The sequence below is a fragment of the Ovis aries genome, chromosome 3 (assembly GCF_016772045.2).
Source record: "Ovis aries strain OAR_USU_Benz2616 breed Rambouillet chromosome 3, ARS-UI_Ramb_v3.0, whole genome shotgun sequence".
Classification (NCBI taxonomy): Eukaryota; Metazoa; Chordata; class Mammalia; order Artiodactyla; family Bovidae; genus Ovis; species Ovis aries.
Genome location: NC_056056.1, coordinates 6,222,012 through 6,245,834, shown reverse-complemented (window position 1 = coordinate 6,245,834; position 23,823 = coordinate 6,222,012). Strand labels below are relative to the sequence as shown.

Below are 23,823 nucleotides of genomic sequence, written 5' to 3'. Positions count from 1 at the left end.
GTGTTTTCAGGGGGGTAGTAGGCACCCTGTCCACCCTCCTGCTCCTGGAAAACGAGGCTCTGGGCTGGCGGTAGCGGAGCCAATCTCTGCCCAGGGGCCAGCTCCCATGGATGGTCTTATCTTCGGGATCCTCCTCTGAAGCTGGGAAGGGAGTGGGTGTCCTCAACTTCCCCTGAGGGCCCAGGACACTTTTCCAAGTCTCTGAGAATTCTCCTGGGCTCACCCAGTCTGGCTGCATGGAAACCACTTGGATTCCAGCTCATCCAGACCAAGACTTGGGCTGGTCCAGCTCCTGTTAGCCAGTATGGAGTGGATGAGTCTGGTCAAGTCACATAACCTTTCTGACCCTCAGTTTCTTCATCTGCAAAATGGGCATGGCATCACGCACCCGTGGGAGGGACCAAGTGGGATGGAGGATGGGAAAGCGACTTGAAAACAGAAAGTGTGGAAGAAATGAAACCCATCATCTCCCTCGCCCCCACCCCACCCCAGGGAAAGGAAAAGAGGGAGCTGGGAACCCTGAGAGTGGGTCTAAGCCGCTGCGTGTTAAGCACCCCTGTGGACCAGGCTCCACGCTGGCCGCTCTGATGCTATGTCCTGTTGCACCCGGGGCAGCTTTGTGAGGAGAAGCCGAGGCCCTGGCCAATGTAGGGTCCTGTGACCTCGAGAGGCAGGGCTAGGATCTGAAGCCTCCCGCTCATGCCTGCTGCCCCCCGGGCCTCGGTGTCCCCATCCCACACCGAGCTGGTGATTCTCACGGTGCTGGGGGCAAGCCCGGGGGTGGGGGTGGGTGCTGGGCAGGGTGGGGAAGTAAGCCAAGCAAGGAGGAGCCATTCTTTGATGAGAGCACGGTTGCTCAGGGGAAAGGGTGATGGCACTCACGCATGGGAGGGGAAGGGGTCCACGCAAGGCGTCCTAATATCGTTTCCTGAAAACCGAGGCACGATCGGCCTCAGATCACCCCTGCCCCCTTGTGGGTTGGTGATGCCCAGGGATGCGGACAGCCCTGAGCAGGCTGGGCCTGCTCTGTGGGTCTGGGCTCTGAGTCCCCCCCACACCCCGAGCCCCTGCCCTGACCCCCCTCCCTGTGGCCCTGTCAGTGCCCCCCCAGGTTCAGCCGGGCCCGCGGGTCCTGAAGGTGCTAGTGGGAGAAGCCGTGGACCTGAACTGTGTGGCCGAGGGCAGCCCGGAGCCCCGGGTGACCTGGTCCAAGGATGGGGTGGCCCTGCGCGGTGAGGGGCCCGAGGGCTCTGTCCACTTCGCGGCCATCCAAACCTCCCACGCCGGGACATACCGCTGCGAGGCGTCCAGCAGCGCCGGGGTAGACGCCTGGGAGCTGGATCTCAGGGTGCTGGGTGAGTGGCCCCCGACCCCCAGAGCTCCCTGGTCCCCCCACCTTCTGCAGCCGCCTGCAGCTGTCTGGGCTTCTGAGCTGTTGGACTGCTTCTTTCCCCCAGACCTGAGGCCGCATCAGGCAGCTCTCACCAGCCCCGGGTTGCGGGGGCGGGGTTCCTTCCTCAGGGTGGGCTGCAGGCGCCCTGGGGTTGCTGATTGAAGAGCAGACGCCTGGGCCTGGGGCCAGCTTCTCCCACTTTCCAGCTGGACAACCATCGGCCAGTCATTTTCATTCTCTGACCCCATAAAATGTGTCTAATAATATGTGAGGGGTCAGTGCGAGAATGCGTATGAAGTGTCTGGTGAATAGAAAGTTCTGGATCCCTGGGGCTAGCCTGTTTGCTCTGATGAATCTGAAACACAGGCAGAAAGCTGCTGCTGGAGGGGCTGGATGCCTGAGCTCAGCCCCTGAGCCCAGGGTGGTTATGTGTGGCCCTAGAGGCTCTTCCATGGACCACCCGGGGGGGGGGGGGGGGGTGAGCTGACGCCTCTGGCCCAGAGGCTGAGGGCTGGGGTGCAGAGCTTGCACCCCTTATTCCAGCTGAGGCTCTGAAGGGAATGCTCCCGCCACCCAAGCCCTGGGCTCCTGGTTGGGGGAGGGGCACCAGGCTTTGGGTTTTGGGGTGTGAGTGTGGCCACATCACCTCCTACCAGAGCCACCACACTGGGGGGCCGATGAGACAAGCGGCCTACTGGAGAGGATAGCAGGAGAGAATGCCAGCCTGCCGTGTCCTGCCAGAGGTGAGGCTGGGCCCTGGGCGGGCCGGGTGGGGGAGAAAACCCACCCACATTCCAGAGCCTTGGGTCACTCACTGTGGACAGTGCCCATGGGTGTGGAGGGTTGTGGGGTCCCCAGTTCTGCCTGCCATGCCAGGCACTTCATCCCATCCACAACCCTATAGGATGGGTATTAGCATTAGCTCTTTTTCATTAGGGGCAAGTTAGGCTCAGAGCGGGTAAGCAGCTTGCCTGAGGTCACACACCTGGAAGATGACCTAATATGCTTCAACCCCTAGCTCCGTACCTGTTAAGCCCTGAGTCCCTCTGTGCCCAGGGGGTGTAACACTGGGGCTGAGGAAGGCCCCAGGGTCCTGGGATCAGGGCTTGTGGCTCCGGCCTCTCCCCCAGCCCCAGACTTTCTCACAGAGCATGGATCCACAGGGTTCTGGGCAGACCGTCCCTTGGGGGGCCTCTTCCGGCAACAGTACCGTGTGGGGTCAAGATCGCCACCCCTGGTCAACTGCCCAGTGCTAGGCAGGTCACATGTCCTTTCTGAGCCTCAGGTTTCTCAGCTGTCCAGTGGGGTCACACCTGCCCCTCCACAGAGGGCTGCCGTGGACTGCAGGAGTACTAGGTCCCAGCACCGTGCCTGGCACACAGTAGGGGCTTGGGGAAATGTGTTGAATGCGTGGAGCGATTCCACCGTCTGTGAAGCCTCCCAGTGGCACCCAGTGGGTGCCAGCCCGAGTTGCTTCTTCTGGCTTTGGACCAAGATGGCCTGAATGCCTCCTCTGTACGTGGACAGTGTTCTCTTGGAGAGGAGGCGTCTGGGTGTTCGGGGGGCAAGTGGCAGCTTACGGGAAGACTGGCAGGAGCTAGGAAAGCGGATTCCAGTTGGCACTGCACTTCCTTGTTGCTCGGGGCCTGGAGAAGTCCTTGGAAAGGGACGAGGGGTGGGCAGGTAGGAGACAGGCGGGAACCATGGGCTTCCACGGTGGCTCAGCTGGTGGAGAATCTGCCTGCAATGCTGCAGAGGCAGGAGACAGAGGCTCGATCCCTGGGTCAGGAAGATCCCCTGGAGGAGGGCATGGCAACCCACTCCAGTATTCTCGCTTGGAGAATCCCATGGACGGAGGAGCCTGGTGGGCTATAGTCCATGGGGTGGCAAAGAGGCACTCACCACTGAGTGACTAAACCCTGGAGCCCTGGGCGCCGACCACCTGAAGGGACCATCGGCTCGCTCTTGACCAGGCTGCCACCTTGTGTTAGTATCTGGTAACAGCAAGGAATGAACTGAACTCACGCACAGTTAGTTCAGTTCAGTTCAGTTGCTCGGTTGGGTCTGACTCTCTGTGACCCCACGGACTGCAGCACGCCAGGCCTCCCTGTCCATCACAAACTCCTGGAGTTGACTCAAGCTTGTGTCCATTGAGTCGGTGATGCCGTCCAACCATCTCCACTTCTGTTGTCCCCTTCTCCTCTCACCTTCAATCTTTTCCAGCATCAGGGTCTTTTCAACTGAGTCGGTTCTTTGCATTAAGTGGCCAAAGAATTGGAATTTCAGCTTCAGCATCAGTTCTTCCAATGAATATTCAGGCTTGGTTTCCTTTAGGATGGACTGGTTGGATCTCCTTGCAGTCCAAGAGACTCTCAAGAGTCTTCTCCAACACCACAGTTCAAAAGCATCCATTCTTCGGCACTCAGCTTCCTTTATAGTCCAACTCTCACATCCATACATGACTACTGGAAAAACCATAGCTTTGACTAGATGGACCTTTGTTGGCAAAGTAATGTCTCTGCTTTTTAATGTGCTGTCTAGGTTGGTCATAACTTTTCTTCCAAGGAGCAAGCATCTTTTAATTTCATGGCTGCAGTCACCATCTGCAATGATTTTGGAGCCTAAAAAAATAAATAAAATAAATTTTTGGTCGCTCTTGTACAGGGAGTGCTGATATAGACGCATGCAGGAAATGCAGTTTCAATCCCTGGGTCAGAAAGATCCCCTGGAGAAGGAAATGGTAGCCCACTCCTGTATTCTTGCTGGAAAATCCCATGGACAGAGGTGTCTGGCAGGCTACAGTCCTTGGGGTTGCCAAGAGTCAAATACGACTTAGCAACTAAACAACAATAATGGGCCGTGGGACGTGCGACCACCAACCACCGCCTCTTGCCCTGATGCCTCACGGCCACCCACGACACCAGCATCATCTCTGGTCAGCCAGGGCGTCCTCTGGGCCTAACTTCAGCCAGGTTGGCATCATCCAAGTCTCCTTCATTAAAACCGCCTGCTCCTCCATCCCCGACTGCCCAGCTGCCCTTGGCCTTCTCCCTTTCAAGCATGTGACTGTCTGTTGGGCACTAGCGTTCATCTGCCATGCGCCCTTGGGCTCTGATGTCGAAAGGAGAAAGCCCTAAGCACCCGGCTGTGTCCCCTGGGAGCTCTGGTCCCCTGCAGTGAGTGGCACCATCTGCCTCCTCCTTGTGGGGTGCTGCAGAGGCCAAGAGCCTGGTCACCAGCCTGCTGGTGATTTGAGACAATCACCGCTCCTCTCTCGACCCCCTTAAAATGGGAGTGGAGATGAGATGAGTGATTTTCAGCAACAGCCCCAAGTCCCTGGAGTCTTCATTCAGAGCAGTGGTGGAGTTCAGTGGTCAGAGCTTGTTTAGGGGTTAGACATTTGCATTAAAAAAAAAAAGTTCCAGTGTTCAAAACGCAATCCCCCTCCAGGCCAGCACCTCCGAGGTCCTGGTCTCTGGGTAAGGGGAGGAGGATGGGCTGGGGTCTTCTGCAGAAGATGAGACACTGGGAGGGGTATGTGTGTGTTTGTGGGGGTGTACTTGTGTGTTGTGTGTTCACACACACACGTCCCTACCCTGGGGAGCGGGACCCTGGCAGTGGGTCACCTGGACGAGCATTCTAGGCAGGCACAGAGGAAACGGCAGAGGAGCCTGTGAGAAAACAAGTAGCCCAAAGATCACAAAGCGTGGGTGGCCGTGGTCCCTCCGTTTCCGAGACGGCCAGCGGGCAGAGTCCCCAGCACTTGTCGGTGCTGTTCAGGCAGGGCCTCCTGAAACCCTGGATGCCTTGAATGTGCTGCATTTTTTTTAATCATTAATTTTTGGCTGCACTGTGTCTTTGTTGCTAGGCTGGCTTTCTCTCATTGCAGCGAGTAGGGGCTACCCTCCAGTCCCAGTGCAGGCGCTTCTCATTGCAGCGGCTTCTCTTGTTTCGGAGCACGGGCTCTTGACACGTGGGCTCAGTAGTTGCGGAGCACGGGCCTTTGCTGTTCTGTGGCATGTGCGATCTTCCCGGAGCGGGGATCGAACCCGTGTCTCCTGCATTGGCAGGTGGATTCTTAACCACTGGATCACCAGGGGAACCTGGACGTGCCACCTCTTGATGTCACCCCTCCCCGTTCCCCCTAAGTGAGGTGGCCCACTCCTCCTTGCAACAGCAAGGATAAGAGAGCAAGTGAGGCAGACAGAGTCCCGAGCTGCCAGGGGAGTAGGCAAAGGAAGTGGCGGCGGTTCATGATGACGGTGTTTGGCGATGACTATGATCCCGACGGGGGTGACGGAGGTGCTGCAAGCTGCCCTCTTCCTGGGCGCTGGTGGAGGCAGGAAGGGAGGTGAGGGTCCAGCGGGCAGGGCTGTGAGTAGGGTTGCTTTTTGTCCTGAAGTCACTTGGCACCTCTGCAGAGCTGGGGCTCACCAGACCCGAGCCCGGCGGTGACCACTGGGCACCTCACCTCCTGGGTACGTGTGTTGCTTGGAAGACTGCGTCATGCCTTCAACACTGATCTGAGGACCTACTGTGTGCCCCGGCTGTTTATATCCCATACCCACTGTGCGCCAGGCCTTGTGAGCCAACAGTCCGGTGGCAGAGCAAGACTCTGGACAGGGCAACGTGGGGGATGATGGAGAAGGGCGTTCTGGGGGATCGGGACTCTCATGGGGCGGGGGTGTGTGGCCAGCAGTGCCCACCTCGTGCCTCAGAGAGGAAGATCAGGCCAGGCCGAGCCGGGGCCTCCACCGTTTATGTGATGATCCAATGGGACGAGACCAGGGCTGAGCATGGAGGGCTAGTTTCTTTCCTGTAGCACCTACTGGGTGCCAGGGGCTGGGGTTGCTGCTGGGCACAAAGCAGAGACCCTGGACTTTGTGCGGGGAGACAGACAATACACCAAAAAATCCATATATAGCATGAAAAAAAAGTGCATGTTATATATATTAGAAAGCTGTAGGTGGGGGGCAAAGGAAGACACTGGGTAGGGGTGGGCGGTGGGAGTGCCTGGGAGGGTGCAGTTCCAGGCGGGTTGGGTCATCTGAGAAGGGAACTGGCTTCTGGGGGCGCTGGGAGGCCGGGTAGACGTGCAGCCCTGGGTCGGAGGGGCCAGGTGTGGGGCACCTGCAGCCTGGGGACCAGGAGGAATCTGAGGCAACCCCCGCCTGGAGGGTCAGTGATGTTTGCACCTGGGTTGGGCGGGTGGGGGGTGGGCAGTGCGGGTGTGGACAGAGAAGGAGACAGGGTGTTTGTGCTGACGAGCCGGTGCCCTTCCAGGGACGCCCAAGCCGCAGGTCACGTGGCGGAAGGGCCCGTCATCTGAGCCGCTGCGTGGCCGGCCAGGCCTGGCGGTGCTGGACGAAGGCTCTCTGTTCCTGGCCTCTGTCTCTCCCTCTGACGGCGGAGACTACGAGTGCCAGGCCACCAACGAGGCGGGCTCCGCGTCCAGGAGAGCCAAGCTGGTGGTCCATGGTGAGTAGGGACCCCAGAGCTGGGGGGTGATGGTACCCTGGGGGGCACTGCCCGGAGGATACAGTTCCTTGCTTCTCTGTCCCTCATGCCTGTCAGGGAGGGCTTGAGGGTGTTGTTGGGAGAGTGCTTTCTTCATGCAGAGAACCCCCCATGGAGACAGTGTAAGGAGATCCCCGGAATTCCATAAATGACTTTAAAATGGGCTAGGAGTGAATCTCCTTTGGAATGCTCACTAGTGGTCAAAGCCCACCTCCCACTAAAGGTGCTGAAACTGCCTGAGGCTCATATTCCCACTTCCCAAGGCCCACATGTCTCCCTGGAACCTGGCCCCCTCATCCAGGGTGCTGTGTGCAAGGGGAGAGGAGCACTTCCCTCAACGTGGGGTCACAGAGGGGGTGAGAGAAGCCGTTTTAATAATGGGTTCCTAATGGAACCACCTTCCGCCTCCCCGTAACCAGCCACGCCTGCTTGCCCTGTAATGACTTGCCTGGGAAGTTTGTTTCAAAGACATACCCAGGCCCCACCTAGAGAGACTCTTGACTCCATGGGTGGGGGGCGGGGTGGTCCCCTAGGCACCCTCCTTGGTGACCATGCCAACCGTTTGGGTGGAGAACTGGATGGAACCGGTGGCTCCCACAGCTTGGAGAGCTGGCTGTCAGAGCGAGTAGAGTTCCTGGGCTCGACCAGGGTGAGGCCGCTGTGGCCACTCCCAGGTCCACACGGCTCCTGACGGCCGGGGTCTGGAATGGGCGTCCTGGAAGCCCAGAAGCTGGCGAAGGGAGGGAGTCGGGACCGCCCTCCAGGCCAGGAAGAACGGCCCAAACGGGGTCCCTGGAAGTGGCTGACCTGCGGAGGGGCAGCTCCTCTGCTTCTCCTTCTCCCAAGTGCCCCCCAGCCTCCGGGAGGACGGGCGCAGGGCCAACGTGTCGGGTATGGCGGGGCAGTCCCTAACCCTGGAGTGTGACGCCAGTGGCTTCCCGGCCCCCGAGATCACGTGGCTCAAGAACGGGAGCCAGGTGGGTGTCCCCCAGGGGTGGACAGGCTCGGGGTGGGATATGGACAGGGTGCAGGCCTTCTGGACTGGTTCCTGCATGTAACCAGATGTGGCTGGGAGATGTGGCAAGGGGACAGGTGTCTTTGGGGATGCATTGGGGGCTCAGGGCCACGGGGGTCCCTTCACTGTGGCCCCACGATGAAGCCTGGAGGGCTGCATGGTGGAGAGGGCACAGTACCATTCTGGGTTCTAGTCACCGACTGGAACCTGGGCCTCAGTTTCCTCACTGCTGTTGGGGACTAGGGGGTGGCCGGACCACCCTCCCTCCACCAGTTTCCTTGGGCCTCTTCTGCTCAGATCCCTGCCGTGGGCAGCCACCGCCTCCTGGATGGAGCCCGGGCCCTCCACTTTCCCAGGATCCAGGAGGGCGACTCTGGCCTCTATTCCTGCCGAGCCGAGAACCAGGCAGGGGCCGTCCAGAGGGACTTTGATCTGCTTGTGCTCAGTGAGTGAGGTGGAGCTCCCCCAGCTCCCAGGGGTGTCTGGCCCTGCAGCCCCTCTCCTGTCAGGCGTGTGTGTGTGGGGGGCACTGCCTGCTGGAAGCTGGGGCACAGAGGGGCTCATGGCACAGCTGTGGAACCACGTGATACAAAACAGCAGTGCGGGCGCTGAGGATGCACAGAGCCGGGGATGCTCGGCCAGGGGTCTAGGGGAGCTTCCCATGAGGGCCGAGTGGGAGAAGGGAAGGGTGAGCAGGCAGGGGGCCTGCACAGGCAAAGGCCCTGGGGCAAGCAGGGATTGTAGGAGCTGAGGTTTTTTCACCGCTGCCTCCCGCCCAACCCTTTCTCGACCCTAGTTCCACCTTTGGTGTTTGGAGCCGAGGCTGCCCAGGAGGTGGTGGGCCTGGCTGGTGCAGGGGTGGAGCTGGAGTGCCGGACCTCGGGGGTCCCCACACCCCAGGTGGAATGGACCAAGGACGGGCAGTGAGTGGCCCCTGGCGGGTAGCTTGGACTGGATTGAGTGTGCGTGTGTGGGGTCCTCTGGGGAGGTGGAACTCTGCAGGGATGGGGTTTGACGTGCATTGCGTGAGCCACCCAGGGCCCAGGCAGAGATCACCCAGGTGAGACCCCCCCTTCCATGAGCAGAGTCTTCTCATCACTCGGCCAGCCTTCCTTTTACTTTCAAAACTTTTTCAAAAGTATTTTTAAAGGTTTTTAAAAAAAATTTTAGGTATTCATATAATGTTTGCCATTCTGAACCAGAAGTTTACCATTGCTTCCCTTGTGGCTCAGCTGGTAAAGAATCCACCTGCAATGCGGGAGATCTGGGTTCGATCCCTGGGTTGGGGAGATTCCCTGGAGAAGGGAAGGGCTACCCACTCCTGTATTCTGGCCTGGAGAATCCCATGGACCGTTTAAGTTCATGAGGTTGCAAAGGGTCAGACATACTGAGCGACTTTCACTTCACCTTCACTTTACCATTCTGAAGGGCACAATTCGGTGTGCGTAGTACATCCATAGGGTTGCAATCCGTCAGCTCTATCTGGTTCCAGAATATTTCATTACCCCCAAAAGAGACTCCACACCCATGAGCAGTCACTCATCTGTTCGTCCCTCACCCCCAGCTCCTGGCAACCACTAACTTGCTTTCTGTCTCTACAGAATTCCCTCTATTTTGTATTGATTTCTTGCAGTCATACAGAATGCGTCTTCGTGTCTGGCTTCTTGCCCTTAGCACACAGCTTTCGAAGTTCCTTCATGCTACAACCATGCTAGTTCATTCCTTTTAACGGCTGAATAATATTCCACTCTAGGGAAGGACCACATTTTGTTTATCCATTTATCCATTGATGGGCACTTGGGTTGTGGGTACTTTTCAGCAACTGTGAGTCTTACAGTCTTCCTTTTCCCAAGCAGCAGGCCCCCTCTGTGCAGCCCACCTCTGCCGGCGCCTTGGCCTTACTTCTCTCAACCATCTTTTTCCAGACCTGTCTTTCTGGGGGAGCCTCACATCCAGCTTCAGGAGGATGGCCAGATTCTCAGAATCACCAACAGTCACCTGGGAGATGAGGGCTGGTACCAGTGTGTGGCCTTCAGCCCAGCCGGCCAGCAGACCAAGGACTTTCAGCTCAGAATCCACAGTGAGCTCGGCCCCTTCCCATCCTTACCACGGGCTGCCCACTGTGTGGAGCAGGGGTGAGGGCAGAAATGGGAATCTCTGAGGAGTCTGCCCCCAGTCCAGTAAAACCAGAGCAGGACGGACAGAGGGAATCTGAAACGTCCCCCAAATCCCATCGTCCCCATCCGAGCTTTCCAAGTTCTCCTATCCGTGGTACACTCCGGATGGTCATTTCTTTAAATCAAGTCACTTTTCTTTCCGCTGAAACCCAGTTACCTAAAAGGATGTTGACTATTTCAAAGGGAAGTGCGAACCAGGGTTGCTTGGCCTTCGTGGGAGGAAGCTGTGAAAACAAATGCTGCCAAAGAGGGATGTTGGAACCCCTGAGGCATGAGCTGGCCCACATGTGGTAGAAAGTGCAGAATAGAAAGTGCTAGAAATATTAAGAACACAGTCACACCAGACACACCAAGCCACCTTGTCCTTTGTCATAAATGGGCTGAAGGAGGCTTGGGAAGGGCCTAACTGTTCTGTTATGAGGTGTACGTCCATGTGCCCGAGGGTCCTCTTGGGTACCACCGGTGGTGTGTGACCTGCCCTGTGGGACCCCAATCCAGTTCAGCCCCTCGCTTTACAGATGAGGAGGCTGAGCCCCAGAGAAAGTGACCTCTCCAGGTCATACAACCACTTAGGACGGGGGCTGGGGGGTGGGGGCATCCAGAGCCAGACCCGCGGCCCCTGCCCCACCTCCTGCCCCTCTTGCAATGGCCAGGCTCGCCTTCCTCATCAGCATATCCCGAGCTGGCCTCTCCCGTCTGTCCCCAGAGTCCCCCGCCTCTCCCCGCCCCCTGCAGTGGAAGCTTGTGACGGGTGCAGTGCTGTGACCCACGGGCAGGGGCTTGGGGGCTGCAAGGGGTGGGACACCAGCCGCCTTGGCGCTGGGCAGCCTCCCTGTGACCTTCGCTTGCCCCACTGTCTTCAGCACCCCCCACCATCTGGGGCTCCAATGAGACGAGCGAGGTGGCCGTCATGCAGGGCCACCCCGTGTGGTTTCTGTGCGAGGCCCGAGGGGTGCCCACGCCTGATATCACCTGGTTCAAGGATGGTGACCCCCTGGTCCCCAGCTCTGAGGTGGTCTACACCAGAGGCGGCCGGCAGCTGCAGCTGGAGCGGGCCCAGGGCTCGGACGCTGGCACCTATAGCTGCAAGGCCAGCAACGCCGTGGGAGTCGTGGAGAAGACCACTCGGCTGGAGGTTTATGGTGAGCGGCCCGGGGGTGCGGCAGGAGCAAGGCTCAGCTGGGGTGAGCGGTGGGAGGATTCTGGGCCACAGTGGCCTCCGTCTGGCTCCAAAGGTGGGCCAGGGGAGTGGGCAGAGGCCCAAGATAATGAGATTGAATAGTTATCCCGAGGAGAAGGGTCATCTCATCCAACCTCCCCTGGCCAGAGAGGAAACTAAGGCCAAGAGATGGGTCTATCTCGGGGCCCAGGGAGAGCCCAGTGGAAAAGTCAGGTCTCCCCCCGTGGTTTAGGGCTTTTCAGAAACTTGCACCCAGAGCCCCCAAACCACCACTAATAACTAACTGCTCTTGATTAATCACTTTCTGTGGTCCAGACCCCCTGGGGGTTGCCATAGCAACAGCTAATTTCATCTCAAGGACTAGGGCCCTGGTCCCCCAACTCATGAGTGAGTCTAGTGGGCTCTGGGGCTGACCCAGGTCACCTCGCTAGGGGGTGAGAGGACCTGGTTCACACCGAGAGGGTCTGACTATAGATAAAGTGAAAGGCTTGGTCGCTCAGTCGTGTCTGACTCTTTGCGACCCTATGGCCCGCCAGGTTCCTCAGTCCATGGGATTCTCCAAGCAAGATACTGGAGTGGGTGGCCATGTCCTCCTCCAGGGGATCTTCCTGGCCGAGGGATTGAACTTTGGTCTCCCGCATTGCAGGCAGATCATTTACTGTCTGAGCCACCAGGGAAGCCTTAACTATAGGTGGTGTGCTGTTAAGCTGGGCATTGGCCTGCGTGGAGGGTCTTGGCTCTGAGGGCACGCAGAGAATTCAGAGGACAGGGTGTGTATCAATGGGCAGGGATGGGCCGAGCAGGTGAAGTCTAAGAGGGCGGAATGCAGGCCAGTGGGGTCCTTGTGGTTCCTCTCGAAGGGTCAGCTCTAGAGCTCTGGTCCCCAAAGACACCAACGGCTTGGGTGCTGGAGCCCTGGGGACCCCAAAGGGAAGCTGGGGTGTCTGGGGTCTGCGGGCCCCCTCTGAGAGTGAGCCCAGCTGCCAGCTCAGGGATCTGAGGATCTAAGAAGTTGACAGAAAATGCACATGTGTTTTCATTATGTTTCAGTGGGGCTTATGACCCACACAAGGTTGAGAAGCCCATCCTTGGTCCCTCATTGCTCGATGTCTCCTAGCAACGGCTCCATGTGCTTAGCAACTTGGGGGGCCCTCCCCAATGGGAAGAGAGAACCCCCCATCCCGAGCTACCCACTTGGCCATCCCCGGTTGAGTTTGGAGCCCCCACAGGCTGGGTCATCTGGTCTAGGGTCGGCTCGCTTCCTTGGACCAAGAAGGGGACCAGTAGGAGCAGAAGCTCTGGTCTTGGGCCTGGGGGAGCCCGTCATCTGGGGTTCAGTGGATATGGAGACCTACTGGGGATATGCAGAGATGAGTGTTCTGCGAAAGATGAGCTCGTTGGGGGAGCAAGGCATGGAGAGAAGATGCAGGGAGAGTAGGGGGCAATGGCGGGGGGTCGCCACCAAGGGACAGAGAATGGAGACGGTGCTTCCCCCCAGGGGTTAGGGGGAGGCTCGGAGGAGGAGGTGAGGTCTGAACGGGGCTTTCAGCTAGCAGAGCGGGGAGGAGGCGTTTCACACAGGGTGGGGTCAGGGAGGGGCTTAACTGGGCTACTGGCCCCTGAACAGCCCCCTGTCTCTCCCCTAGTCCCACCCACCATCGAGGGCACTGGCGAAGGACCTCGAGTGGTGAAAGCCGTGGCCGGGAGGCCCTTGACCCTCGAGTGTGTGGCCAGAGGCTACCCACCCCCCACCATCTCCTGGTACCACGAGGGGCTGCCCGTGGTGGAGAGCAACGGGACGTGGCTGGAGGTGGGCGGCGGCATGCTGAGCCTGGAGAGCCTGGGGGAGGCGTCCGGAGGCCTGTACAGCTGCGTGGCCAGCAGCCCCGCGGGGGAGGCCGTGCTACATTACTCCGTGGAGGTGCAGGGTGAGCCCAGGCCTGCCCCGCCCGGGTCGCTGGGCCGGGGGCTCCTCCTTGCACTCCGGCTGTGTGCGGAGGGGGTGGAAGCTGGGGGAGAAGTGACCAGGCCCTGAGACAGATGAGGGCACTGTGACCTGGGCGGGGGCCCTTCAGAGCTACCAGGTGGATGGGGAAAATTCCCAGGTTCAAGGGTCCCTGTTCCCTCCCAGGACTCTGGGCTAGGTCACCACCTAGGTGGCGGTGGAGGACCCCTGGGTGGAGGACACCACCACTGGAAGAGGACATCTGTCTTCCAGGAGATGCTCCTGGTCAATGGGAGCTCAATGAGGTCCTTGAGGTCCAAAGCTGGGTGGTGGGCGCTGGTCCCAGGACAGGTGGGCAGGGCTTTTGCCTGTTTCTTCCCACCGCTGACTCTGAGATAAGTTAGGGAACAGGCAGACGGGACTCCTGAGCCCTGGGTCTGGTGGTAAGACAGACACTGAATAAACAGACCGCTCTGGTGGGGAGGCCGAACTTGGGTGGTCCTGGAAGGCCTCCTGGAGGAGGAGCCACTTATGGGGAGACTTGACGGGTGAGGTGGAGCTTGGGTCTTCCTCTGGCGGCACAGGGACTTGGGAGGGCTGGAGGCCGGCATTTTCTCAACTCCAGACACCCAATGGTGGCTCTTGTCTGCAGTTGCCCCGCAGCTCCTGGTGGCTGAAGGCTTGGGCCAGGTGACCACCCTCGTGGGACAGTCCCTGTACCTTCCCTGCCACGCTTCGGGCTCCCCAGTGCCCACGATCCAGTGCGTATGGGGTGGTGGAGGCCAGAACTGGGGGGATGGGGGTGGGCAAAGAGCATGCTTAGAGGGCTGGGGATGGGAGATAGTCCACCTCTCAGATGTATGAAGGAGGCCACGGAGCCAGGGACGTGAGAGCAAGAGACATGTGCCTGACTCTTGGCCTGTGCCGTCTCCCCTGCCTGCCCCGGCCTCAGACTGACCTGTTCCCCTCCCCGCCATGCCCTAGGTGGCTGCAGAATGGCCACCCGGCGGAGGAGCTGCCCGGGGTGCAGGTGGCCTCACAGGGGACCACTCTGCACATCGACCATGTGGAGCTGGGCCACGCGGGTCTCTTCGCTTGCCAGGCCACCAACGAGGCTGGCACGGCCACGGCCGAGGTGGAGCTGTCTGTGCATGGTGAGGAGGCCTGGGGCTCCAGGGCTGGGGTGGGTGAAGCCAGAGGGCCATGGTCCTCTGCGCCTTTGGCAGGCCTTGTAGACTTGGGCAGGGTGGGAGCTGATCTCAGGATGGCACTTCTGCGCTGGACTCCCCAGCTTACCAAAGAGACACAGACATGAGCGGAGTCTCAGCTTCTCACTACACTTGATATCTCCCCAGTCCACAGGCCCACAATCCTCTCCCGAGCCTCTCCTACCCCATTTGCTCTCTTTATACTGATCACACCAAACTTCATTCAACTCTTTAAATACATTGGCTTTCTTACCTCAAGCCTGCAAATGCTGTTTCCTCTGCCTGGAATAGTCTTCTTTGCTTGCTTGCCACTAAGCTGCTAAGTCACTTCAGTCGTGTCCGACTTTGTGCAACCCCATAGACGGCAGCCCACCAGGCTCCCCCGTCCCTGGGATTCTCCAGGCAAGAACACTGGAGTGGGTTGCCATTTCCTTCTCCAATGCATGGAAGTGAAAAGTGAAAGTGAAGTCGCTCAGTCGTGTCCAACTCTTAGCGACCCCATGGACTGCAGCCTACCAGGCTCCTCCATCCATGGGATTTTCCAGGCAGGAGTACTGGAGTGGGGTTCTTTGCTTGCTTAGCTCCTCTCTATGTTTTAGATCTTCCTTTCCTCCAGGAAGCCCTCCTTGATTCCAGCATGGTTATAATCTGCACTGCTCAGCCCTTCATGACCATAGCACCCATTGCTTCTTTGGTTGTTCATCTCTCCTGCCCAGCTTGGGAGCTCTGGAGGCAGCACAGAGCCTTCTCTGCTGTGTCCCTGTGCCTCGTGCAGTGAGGGGCACAGTGCGCATGTGGATGGATGATGGATGATGGGTGGGTGGTTGATGGATGGATAGATGGATGATGAATTTCTGGATGAATGATGGTTTATGGATGGGTGGATGGATGACAGATGAATGGATGGATGATGGATGGATGATGGATGAGAGATGATGGGTGGATGGATGGTTGATGGATGGATGATAGATGGATGATGAATGATGGATGAATGGATGAATAAATGGATGGATGATGGAAAGATAGATGGTGGATGGATGGATGGATGGTTGGTGGATGATGGATGGATAGAAGGATGATGGATGGATGGATGATGGTTGATGAGTGGATACAGGATGAATGAATGGATGGATGGATGATGCATAGATAGATGGTAGATGGATGGATGGATGGTGGATTGTGGATGGATGGATGATGGATGGATGGTTGATGGGTGATGGATGGATGGTTGATGGATGGTTGATGGATGGATGATGGATGGATGGATGGATGATGAATGATGGATGAGTGGATGAATAAATGGATGGATGATGGAAAGATAGATGGTGGATGGATGGATGGATGGTTGGTGGATGATGGATGGATAGAAGGATGATGGATGGATGGATGATGGTTGATGAGTGGATACAGGATGAATGAATGGATGGATGGATGATGCATAGATAGATGGTAGATGGATGGATGGATGGTGGATTGTGGATGGATGGATGATGGATGGATGGTTGATGGGTGATGGATGGATGGTTGATGGATGGTTGATGGATGGATGATGGATGGATGGATGGATGATGAATGATGGATGAGTGGATGATAGATGATGAGTGGATGGATGGATGATGGATGGATGCATGATAGATGGATGAATGGATCTATGATGGATGATGGTTGATGGATGGATGGTTGATGGATAGATGGATAATGGATGGCTGGTTGATGGATGGATAGATGGATGGTTGATGGATGGATAGATGGATGGTTGATGGATGGATAGATGGATGGTTGATGGATGGATGGCTGATGGATGGATGGATGATGGATGAATGGATGATAGATGATGAGTGGATGGATGGATGAATGGATGATGGATGGATGGATGATGGATGGATGGATGGATCTATGATGGATGATGGATGATGGATGGTGGATGGGAGAATTTCAAAGGGAAAGACCTGCTCTGCTGGCTCCCAGCCTAGTGCTCTTTCCCACAAGGCCAGGTGTCTGGAGGGTTGAGTGGGAGGAAGCTAGAGGCCAGCCCTGCAAGGCCACTCCCTCCCTACCCAGGCATTGAGGAGGTTTCTGGGTGCCCATTGCACTCCTTCTGAACCTGACTGGGCCTCCCTGCCTCTCCTCTGCCCAGAGCTCCCATCGGTGGTCATAGTTGGGGGTGAGAACATCACAGCCCCTTTCCTGCAGCCTGTGACCCTCCGATGTGCAGGGACTGGGGTGCCTACCCCAAGCCTCCGCTGGTGGAAGGATGGGGTGGCTCTGGCAGCCTCGGGGGGGAGCCTGCAGGTATGTGCAAGGGCCCCAGGGCTGGTGGGACAACTGCACAGGTGGAGTGGCTGCTTTTTAGGGTCCTGGAAAGCCCAAGACTAGCCCTGGCAGCCCGAGGGCAGAACAAACAATGTCCACTCATCCTTGAAAAGCTCAGTGGACGCTGGGGTGCTGGGTCTGAAGAAGGAAGGGAGCCCTTAGCCTCGACCGGGTCCCCAGAGTTTGGGTGGCCAGAGGGAGAAAGTTGGGGGAGGGGAGTATCCCCCAAGATCAGAGGAATCCTCTGGAATCTGAAAGCGGGGCTCAGAACTCCACCCCAGAACCAAGCTCGCGCCCATGCTCACTTTCTCTTGCCCTGGGGTCAGCGGTAGCCTGTCCCCTCACCATATCCCAGTGTCGCTCTGACCGCCCTGACCCCAGGCCCCGCCCAGCTCCCTGGTACACACCTGCTCTTCCTCCTGTCCCCCCAGATCGAGAAGGTGGACCTGAAGGACGAAGGCACCTACACTTGTGTTGCCACTAACCTGGCCGGGGAGAGCAGGAGGGAAGTGACGCTCAGGGTGTTAGGTGAGGAGACTATGACCGGGGTGGTGGGTGGTTGAGGGCCTGCAGGGCCACTGCGAGAGGTCCGAGATGGCTGGGGGTCCTAAAATCAATGTCACATACTTAACTTGAGATGTCAGTGGGAATTCCCTGGTGGTCCCATGGTTAAGACTCTACGCTTCCACTGCAGGGGGCATAGGTTTGATCCCTGGTCGGGGAACTAAGATCTCACGTGCTGCGCAGTGCAGCCAATAAGATAAAATGAGTAGAAAGTCATTTACTGTGGTCCCTTTTGGTTGTTTATATATATGTGTGTGTATATATGTATAATTTTACTTATCTTATTTATTTTTACTGTGCTGATTCTTCCTTGTTGCACAGGCTTTTTTCCTAGCTGCGGCCAGCAGGGGCTACTCTCTACCTGCGGTCAGCTTCTCATTGTGGCGGCCTCTCTTATTCTGGCACATGGGTCCTAGGGCACGTGGGCTTCAGTGCTTGCGGCCACGTAGGCTCAGCACCACCACGGGCTCTGGTGCACAGGTTCAATAGTTGTGGCGCACGGGCTTAGTTCCTCCATGTCAAGTGGGATCTTCCCAGACCAGGGATCGAACCCACGTCTCCTGCATTGGCAGGCGCATTCCTTACCACTAAGCTACCAGGGAAGCCTTCCTTTCGATCACTTTCTGTTAGACTTTCAGTGGACAGCCTGTTCTCATTCATTTGTATCTTTACTTGTTTTATGCATTTGAGGGCTCACTTAGGTCCTTGGGTATATGGGCACCTCCTTGCCCTTGTCATCCCTCATGACTGCCTGGGGTCCCTGGGGTCCCTGAGGTCCACCTCCCCACTGTGCCTGATGCTGGCTGCTCCTGGGGGGAGGGGGGGTTGGGTGCCAGGGTCATCCTTGTATGATTGAAATAAAGCTTGCCTCCTAGCGCCTTTGTTCTTGGGCAGGAGGGGATTCCTTAATCAGCAAATGTGAGCCATTGGGGTGCCTTATTGCCCAGGCCCCCTTGGGAAGGCTGGGGAGGGGTCTTAGGGTGGCTGAGATGAACTGCCTGGAGCCTCACCCAAAGCCAGGATCTCCTTGTCTCCCCTAGTGCCTCCCAGCATCGAGCCAGGTCTGGTCAACAAGGCGGTGCTAGAAAATGCCTCTGTGACCTTGGAGTGCCTGGCTTCCGGTGTGCCCTTTCCTGGTAAGTAAGACCCCTCCTCTTGTCTGAAAGCCACCTCCAGCCAACCCAGTTCCCATCTGAAGAGGTCAGCCAGGGCTCCAGGCACGGCTCTGGCTGAGGATGAAATCAGCAGACCCTCCCCTTCCCTCCCCCACGTTCCCTCGTCCTTCTCAACAGCTGTTTATCTCATGCCCATTACACACCAGGGCCCAGAGCCTTTGTGCTGCTGCCTGAAACAAACCTGCAGGATTTCTGCTGAGTTCGTGGTTTCATGGGGCTGCCCCTAGGCTGGGGGGTGAGAATCTTCTCTAGACCAGCGGTTGAGGAAAAGCCTGGAAGCTGGGGCTGGGTGTGAATGGCCAGCAGACAGGATGGGCCCAGGAAGAGGGTCCATTTCTGTCCCTCATCGGAACCATGGCAACCCTGCTTTGCCTGGGGTAGTGAGCCCTGGAGGTATCGGCCCTCTGCCGTGGGGGAACCCTGTTCTGGCATGGGCCCTGGCAGGATGGGAAGAGGAAGTTGAAGATACAGTCAGTCCTTATTTATTTATAATCTCTTTATTAAATTTATTTTTAATTGCAGTACAATTAATTTACAATGTTGTGTTAATTTCTGCTGTACAGCAAAGTGATTCAGTTGTACATATATATGTACATTCTTTATAAATATTCTTTTGCTTCATGGTTTATCGTAAGATATTGAATACAGTTCTCTGTGCTGTACAGTAGGACCTTGTTTCTCCATCCTATACGTGATAGCTGACATCTGCTGACCCCAGCCTCCCACTCCATCCCTCTCCCTCCGCCACGCCCCCTTGGCAACCACAAAGCCGTCCTCTCTGTCTGTGAGTCTGTTTTTGTTTCATGGATAAGTTCTTTTGTATCATATTTTAGATTCCACATACAAGTGATATCAAATGGTATTTGTCTCTCTCTTTCTGGCATTTGTCTTTACTTCACTTAGTGTGATAATCTCTAGTTCCATCCATGCTGCTGCACATGGCATTGTTTTGTTCTTTTTCATGGCTGTGTAATATTCCATTGTATATATGTACCGTATCTTCTTCATCCATCCATCTGTTGATGGACATCTAGGTCGTTTCCTTATCTCAGTTACTGTGAATAGTGCTGCTATGAACCTGGGGTCCATGTATCTATTCACAGTTGATCCATAATGATGAGGCTGCTGTTTTGGGGTGTACTGTATTCTCTTTTAAAGATCTGCCTCGTGGGTGGTCTCCTGGCAGGAGTAAGATGTGAAGGGGCCAGGCTGGCTTTGATTGTTCTTGCTCCTGGCTGCTCCAGCCTGTGTCCCTCTCTGCCTTTGATTCCATCTCAGACAACTGCCGTATTCTGCTCCCATCCGTCTTCCTTTCAGGCTTTCTCCAGTGCCTGAAATAAAGTCGCACCATATGGGCACCCTGGAAGCCCCCCTCGGATGCACAGGATGCAGGCACACTCTGAAAGGCTGGCAGGGACCCTTGCATCTCTCTTCTCTTCTCCAGATATCTCCTGGTTTAAGGGCCGCCAGCCTGTCTCTGCCTGGAACAGAGCGATGGTGTCAACTGATGGGAGAGTTCTTCTCATTGAGCAAGCCCAGCTTTCTGATGCTGGGAGCTACCGCTGTGTGGCATCCAATGTGGTGGGCAGCGCAGAGCTGCAGTACAGCCTGCGGGTCAACGGTGAGCTGCCACGACTAAGGGGCTCTGTCCCCAGAGTTGCTGCCCATCCATTTGTCCCTGTCTGTTCCTCCATCTCTCACCCATCCATCCTTCCCTTCTTCCATCCACCACCCATCTTTCATCCATCATCCATTCACCCATCGATCATCCATGCTTCCTTTCATTTATCTTTCCTTCCTTCCATCTATCATTTATCCATCCATCCATCCATCCATCCATCCATCAGTTCTTCCATCTACACATGGAAACACCCAACTGTCCATCCATTGATTCAACCAACCATTCAATTCTCTGCCCATCTAACCCACCTACCCATCTAACCATCCAGCTGTCCTTCCCCCAACCATTCATCTGTTCAAACATCAATTCCTCCATCTGTCTGTCTTCTCTCCAACCACATTTATTGGGTACAGACGCAACTCAGAGACATTGCAGATTCGGTTCCAGACCACCAAAATAAAGCAAGCCACGTGGGTTTCGTTGGCTTCCCAGGGCACAGACAGGTTCTATACACACTGTATTATGTAGTCTGTTATGTGCACAATAGTACTGTGTCTAAAACATGGCCATTCCTTAATTAAAAAGTACTTTATTGCTAAAAACTGCTATCATCTGAGCCTTGGGTGAGTCACAGTAACATCAAAGACCACTGATCACCCTAACAGGCATTCTCAACCCCTGTGACCCCTACACCATCGGCATGATGATGACCTCACAGTAACCAGGAGGCCCAAGTTCAAGGGCTGCTCTTGCCAGGTCAACCTTGGGCCGGCCCACTGGCCCTTTCTAAGCCTTGCTTTCTCATCTGTGGGGTCAGAAGGATGAAACAAGCAGCCTTGAGACCCGGGGAATGCCCTGCCTATGTTGGGAGTGGCTGTCCCTGAGCTTTCGTTAGTGGCCATGCACTCCTGCAGGGGTGCCCGGCCAGGGGCCCTGCCTGCTTCGCCCTCAGCGGGGCTCAGCCTGTGCCCCGTGTCACCCTTGCCCTGCAGTGCCCCCGCGCATCACGCTGCCGCCCAGCCTCCCAGGCCCCGTGCTGCTCCACAGCCCAGTTCGGCTGACCTGTAACGCCACCGGGGCTCCCAGCCCCCTGCTGATGTGGCTGAAGGATGGAAACCCCGTGTCCACTGCAGGGACCACTGGTCTCCAGGTCAGTGGGGGTGGGGGTGGGGGCCCAGCTCACCTCTCTGGTGCCTCAGTAGGTGCTGGGAATGGAGATCAGGGCCTGGGAACACCAGGGAGAGAGGGCAACAGTGATGGCCCAGGACGGCTGGCTGCAGGGAGGAAGGAGAGCAGCTAAAAGGGGTCAGGGGCCAGGTGGTCTCCAGGAACAAGGCCCACCACCAATATAAGATACAATCATAACATAACGTAGTGTAACATAACGTATATTGCATTGTGCATAGGATGGACAGGGAAGCCTGGCCTGCTGCAGTCCACGGGGTCGCAAAGAGTCGGACACGACTGAGTGACTGAACTGAACTGAACATAACATAATGTTAATGTAATATATGTTAGGAACCGAATAGATAATTTAAAATTTTCTAGTAACTGCATTAGACAGAGTAAAAAGACACAGGTGAAGCCAATTTTAATCATACATTTTAGGGCATTTCCTGACTATCCAGTTATTAGGACTCCGTGCTTCCACTGCAAGGGCCAGGGGTTTGATCCTGGGTCAGGGAACTAAGAGCCTGCAAGCTGCACAGTGCAGGCAAAATAAATGAACGAATAAACAAAGAAACAAGCAAACAGAATACCCTTTGGCTATATAAAACGAGAATATTTTAAAAACTGCTGTATAGAAAATACATTTTAGCTCACCCAGTATATCCAGAAAGTGTCGCTATATCAAGTGATCGTTATAAAACGCCATTAACCAGACATCTTACCTTCTCCTTTTTGTACAAACCCTTTGAAATCTGTCGTGTATCTTATGCATGGGGACTGGCCAATATCTCAAGGGTTCCCAGCCCCAGCCCTACTCCCCAGGGGACCCTTTCTCAGGACCGATGGAATTGCCCACCAGCCAGCAGAGGTTCTGAGGTTCGGGTATATCTTGCATTTCCACTGCATTGCTGGGGGCCTTGGGGGCCTGGGGCAGCTGCCCAGGTGCGCCTGCCAGCAATGCCAGCTTGTGAAGGGGACTGATCGCCTGTGGACTTTCTTCTGGGGTACAGGTCTTCCCTGGGGGCCGGGTCCTCATGCTGTCCAGTGCCCGGGCCTCCGACTCTGGCAGCTACTCCTGCGTGGCCGTGAGTGCAGTGGGCGAGGACCGCCGGGACGTCATCCTGCGTGTCCACAGTGAGTCTTGGGCCCCGGGGGCTACCGGGTGCGGGCTCAAGACAGTGGGGCTGGGGCATCCCCGGAGGGTGGATGTGACAGGTCTGTCCTGAGACTGCATCTGCCTTCACGTAGGGTCCGCTGGACCCCCCGGCCCATATCTTAAACTGTGAGCTCCCCTGTCATGGACAGGTGGACTGGCGGGCCCTTTCTTCAGTGGTAACATCTGATACAGCTAAAGTACAAAATCAAGGGTCTTCCCTGGGGGTCCAGTGGTTAAGACTCTGTGTTCCCAATGCAGGGGCCACGGGTTTGATCCCTGATCAGGGAACTAAGATCCCATATGCTGTGCATGGCCTGGTCTAAGACCTTAAATAAATAAAGATTAAAATTTCTTTTTAAAAAATTTATAAAAGTAAAGTACAAAATCATAATCAGAATATTGACGTCATAACCCACCATCCTATTGAGGTTTGGGGGTCTCCTCTGCCAGTTGTTGAGGGGAGGACAAGAGGGCTTCAGCTCAGGGGGTGGCCCCCATCCTCACGGCACCTCCCTGTCCCCCGTGTTTGCTCCTGGCTGCTGGAAGGGCCCGGGGGGGGGGGGTTCTGACTCAGGATGGGACTCGACTCACCTGCCTAAGACAGCCCCCGCCCCGCCCCCTCCCGCAGCGCCCCCCAGCATCCTCGGAGAAGAGCGGAACGTGTCTGTCGTGGCCAACGAGTCCGTGGCCCTGGAGTGCCGAAGCCACGCTTACCCCCCTCCCGTGCTGAGCTGGCGCAAGGACGGCCGCCCTCTGGAGCCCCGGCCCGGCGTCCACCTCTCTGCAGACAAAGCCTTGCTGGAGGTGTGTGGCCTCCCAGGCCACCAAAGAGGGCCCCACCGTGAGCAGAGCTGAGCCCTGACCCGGGCGGGCTGGGACACAGCCTCCAATATCAGTTCAGCTCATCTCAACTTGCAGCCCATTCAGTCCCCAGACCCAGCAGAGCTGCTTTCAGCCAAACTGGGATGGAGAGCGAAGCCCCAGGACTGAGCCCTGGGAGCTTCTCTCAGCCCCTTCAGTTCAGTTCAATTCAGTCACTCAGTCGTGTCTGACTCTTTGCGACCTCATGGACCGCAGCACACCAGGCCTCTCTGTCCATCACCAACTCAAATTCATGTCCATTGAGTGGGTGATGCCATCCAACCATCTCATCCTCTGGCATCCCCTTCTCCTCCCACCTTCAATCTTTCCCAGCATCAGGGTCTTTTCAAATGAGTCAGCTCTTGGCATCAGGTGGCCAAAGTATTGGAGTTTCAGCTTCAGCATCAGTCTTTCTCAGCCCCTTCCCTCCCCTCAAAGCTTTCCACCCGTTTTTCACTCCTTGCTGGAAAGCCTTCTTGCCTTTGGGCATTTAAGGCCCTTCATCTGGCCCGGCAAGGCAAGGGTTCA

The 23,823-nt window shown here is 56.6% G+C and overlaps 1 protein-coding gene across 7 annotated transcripts in view; it reads left to right on the top strand.

Annotated features, from left to right (window-relative positions):
• HMCN2 (hemicentin 2) overlaps positions 1-23,823 on the top strand; it is a 172,512-nt gene that overhangs the window by 81,613 nt on the left and 67,076 nt on the right. For all 7 annotated transcript variants that reach the window (XM_027966283.2, XM_042245526.1, XM_042245524.1 and 4 more), the window contains exons 24-41: positions 1,101-1,355; positions 2,050-2,136; positions 6,677-6,871; positions 7,757-7,887; positions 8,223-8,370; positions 8,722-8,848; positions 9,851-10,005; positions 10,966-11,244; positions 12,929-13,210; positions 13,880-13,988; positions 14,212-14,381; positions 16,573-16,727; positions 17,180-17,276; positions 18,353-18,448; positions 19,932-20,108; positions 21,101-21,258; positions 22,289-22,412; positions 23,063-23,238. In XM_027966283.2, the coding sequence (XP_027822084.2) occupies positions 1,101-1,355; positions 2,050-2,136; positions 6,677-6,871; positions 7,757-7,887; positions 8,223-8,370; positions 8,722-8,848; positions 9,851-10,005; positions 10,966-11,244; positions 12,929-13,210; positions 13,880-13,988; positions 14,212-14,381; positions 16,573-16,727; positions 17,180-17,276; positions 18,353-18,448; positions 19,932-20,108; positions 21,101-21,258; positions 22,289-22,412; positions 23,063-23,238 (2,921 nt within the window). The remainder of the gene's footprint in view (positions 1-1,100; positions 1,356-2,049; positions 2,137-6,676; positions 6,872-7,756; positions 7,888-8,222; positions 8,371-8,721; positions 8,849-9,850; positions 10,006-10,965; positions 11,245-12,928; positions 13,211-13,879; positions 13,989-14,211; positions 14,382-16,572; positions 16,728-17,179; positions 17,277-18,352; positions 18,449-19,931; positions 20,109-21,100; positions 21,259-22,288; positions 22,413-23,062; positions 23,239-23,823) is intronic.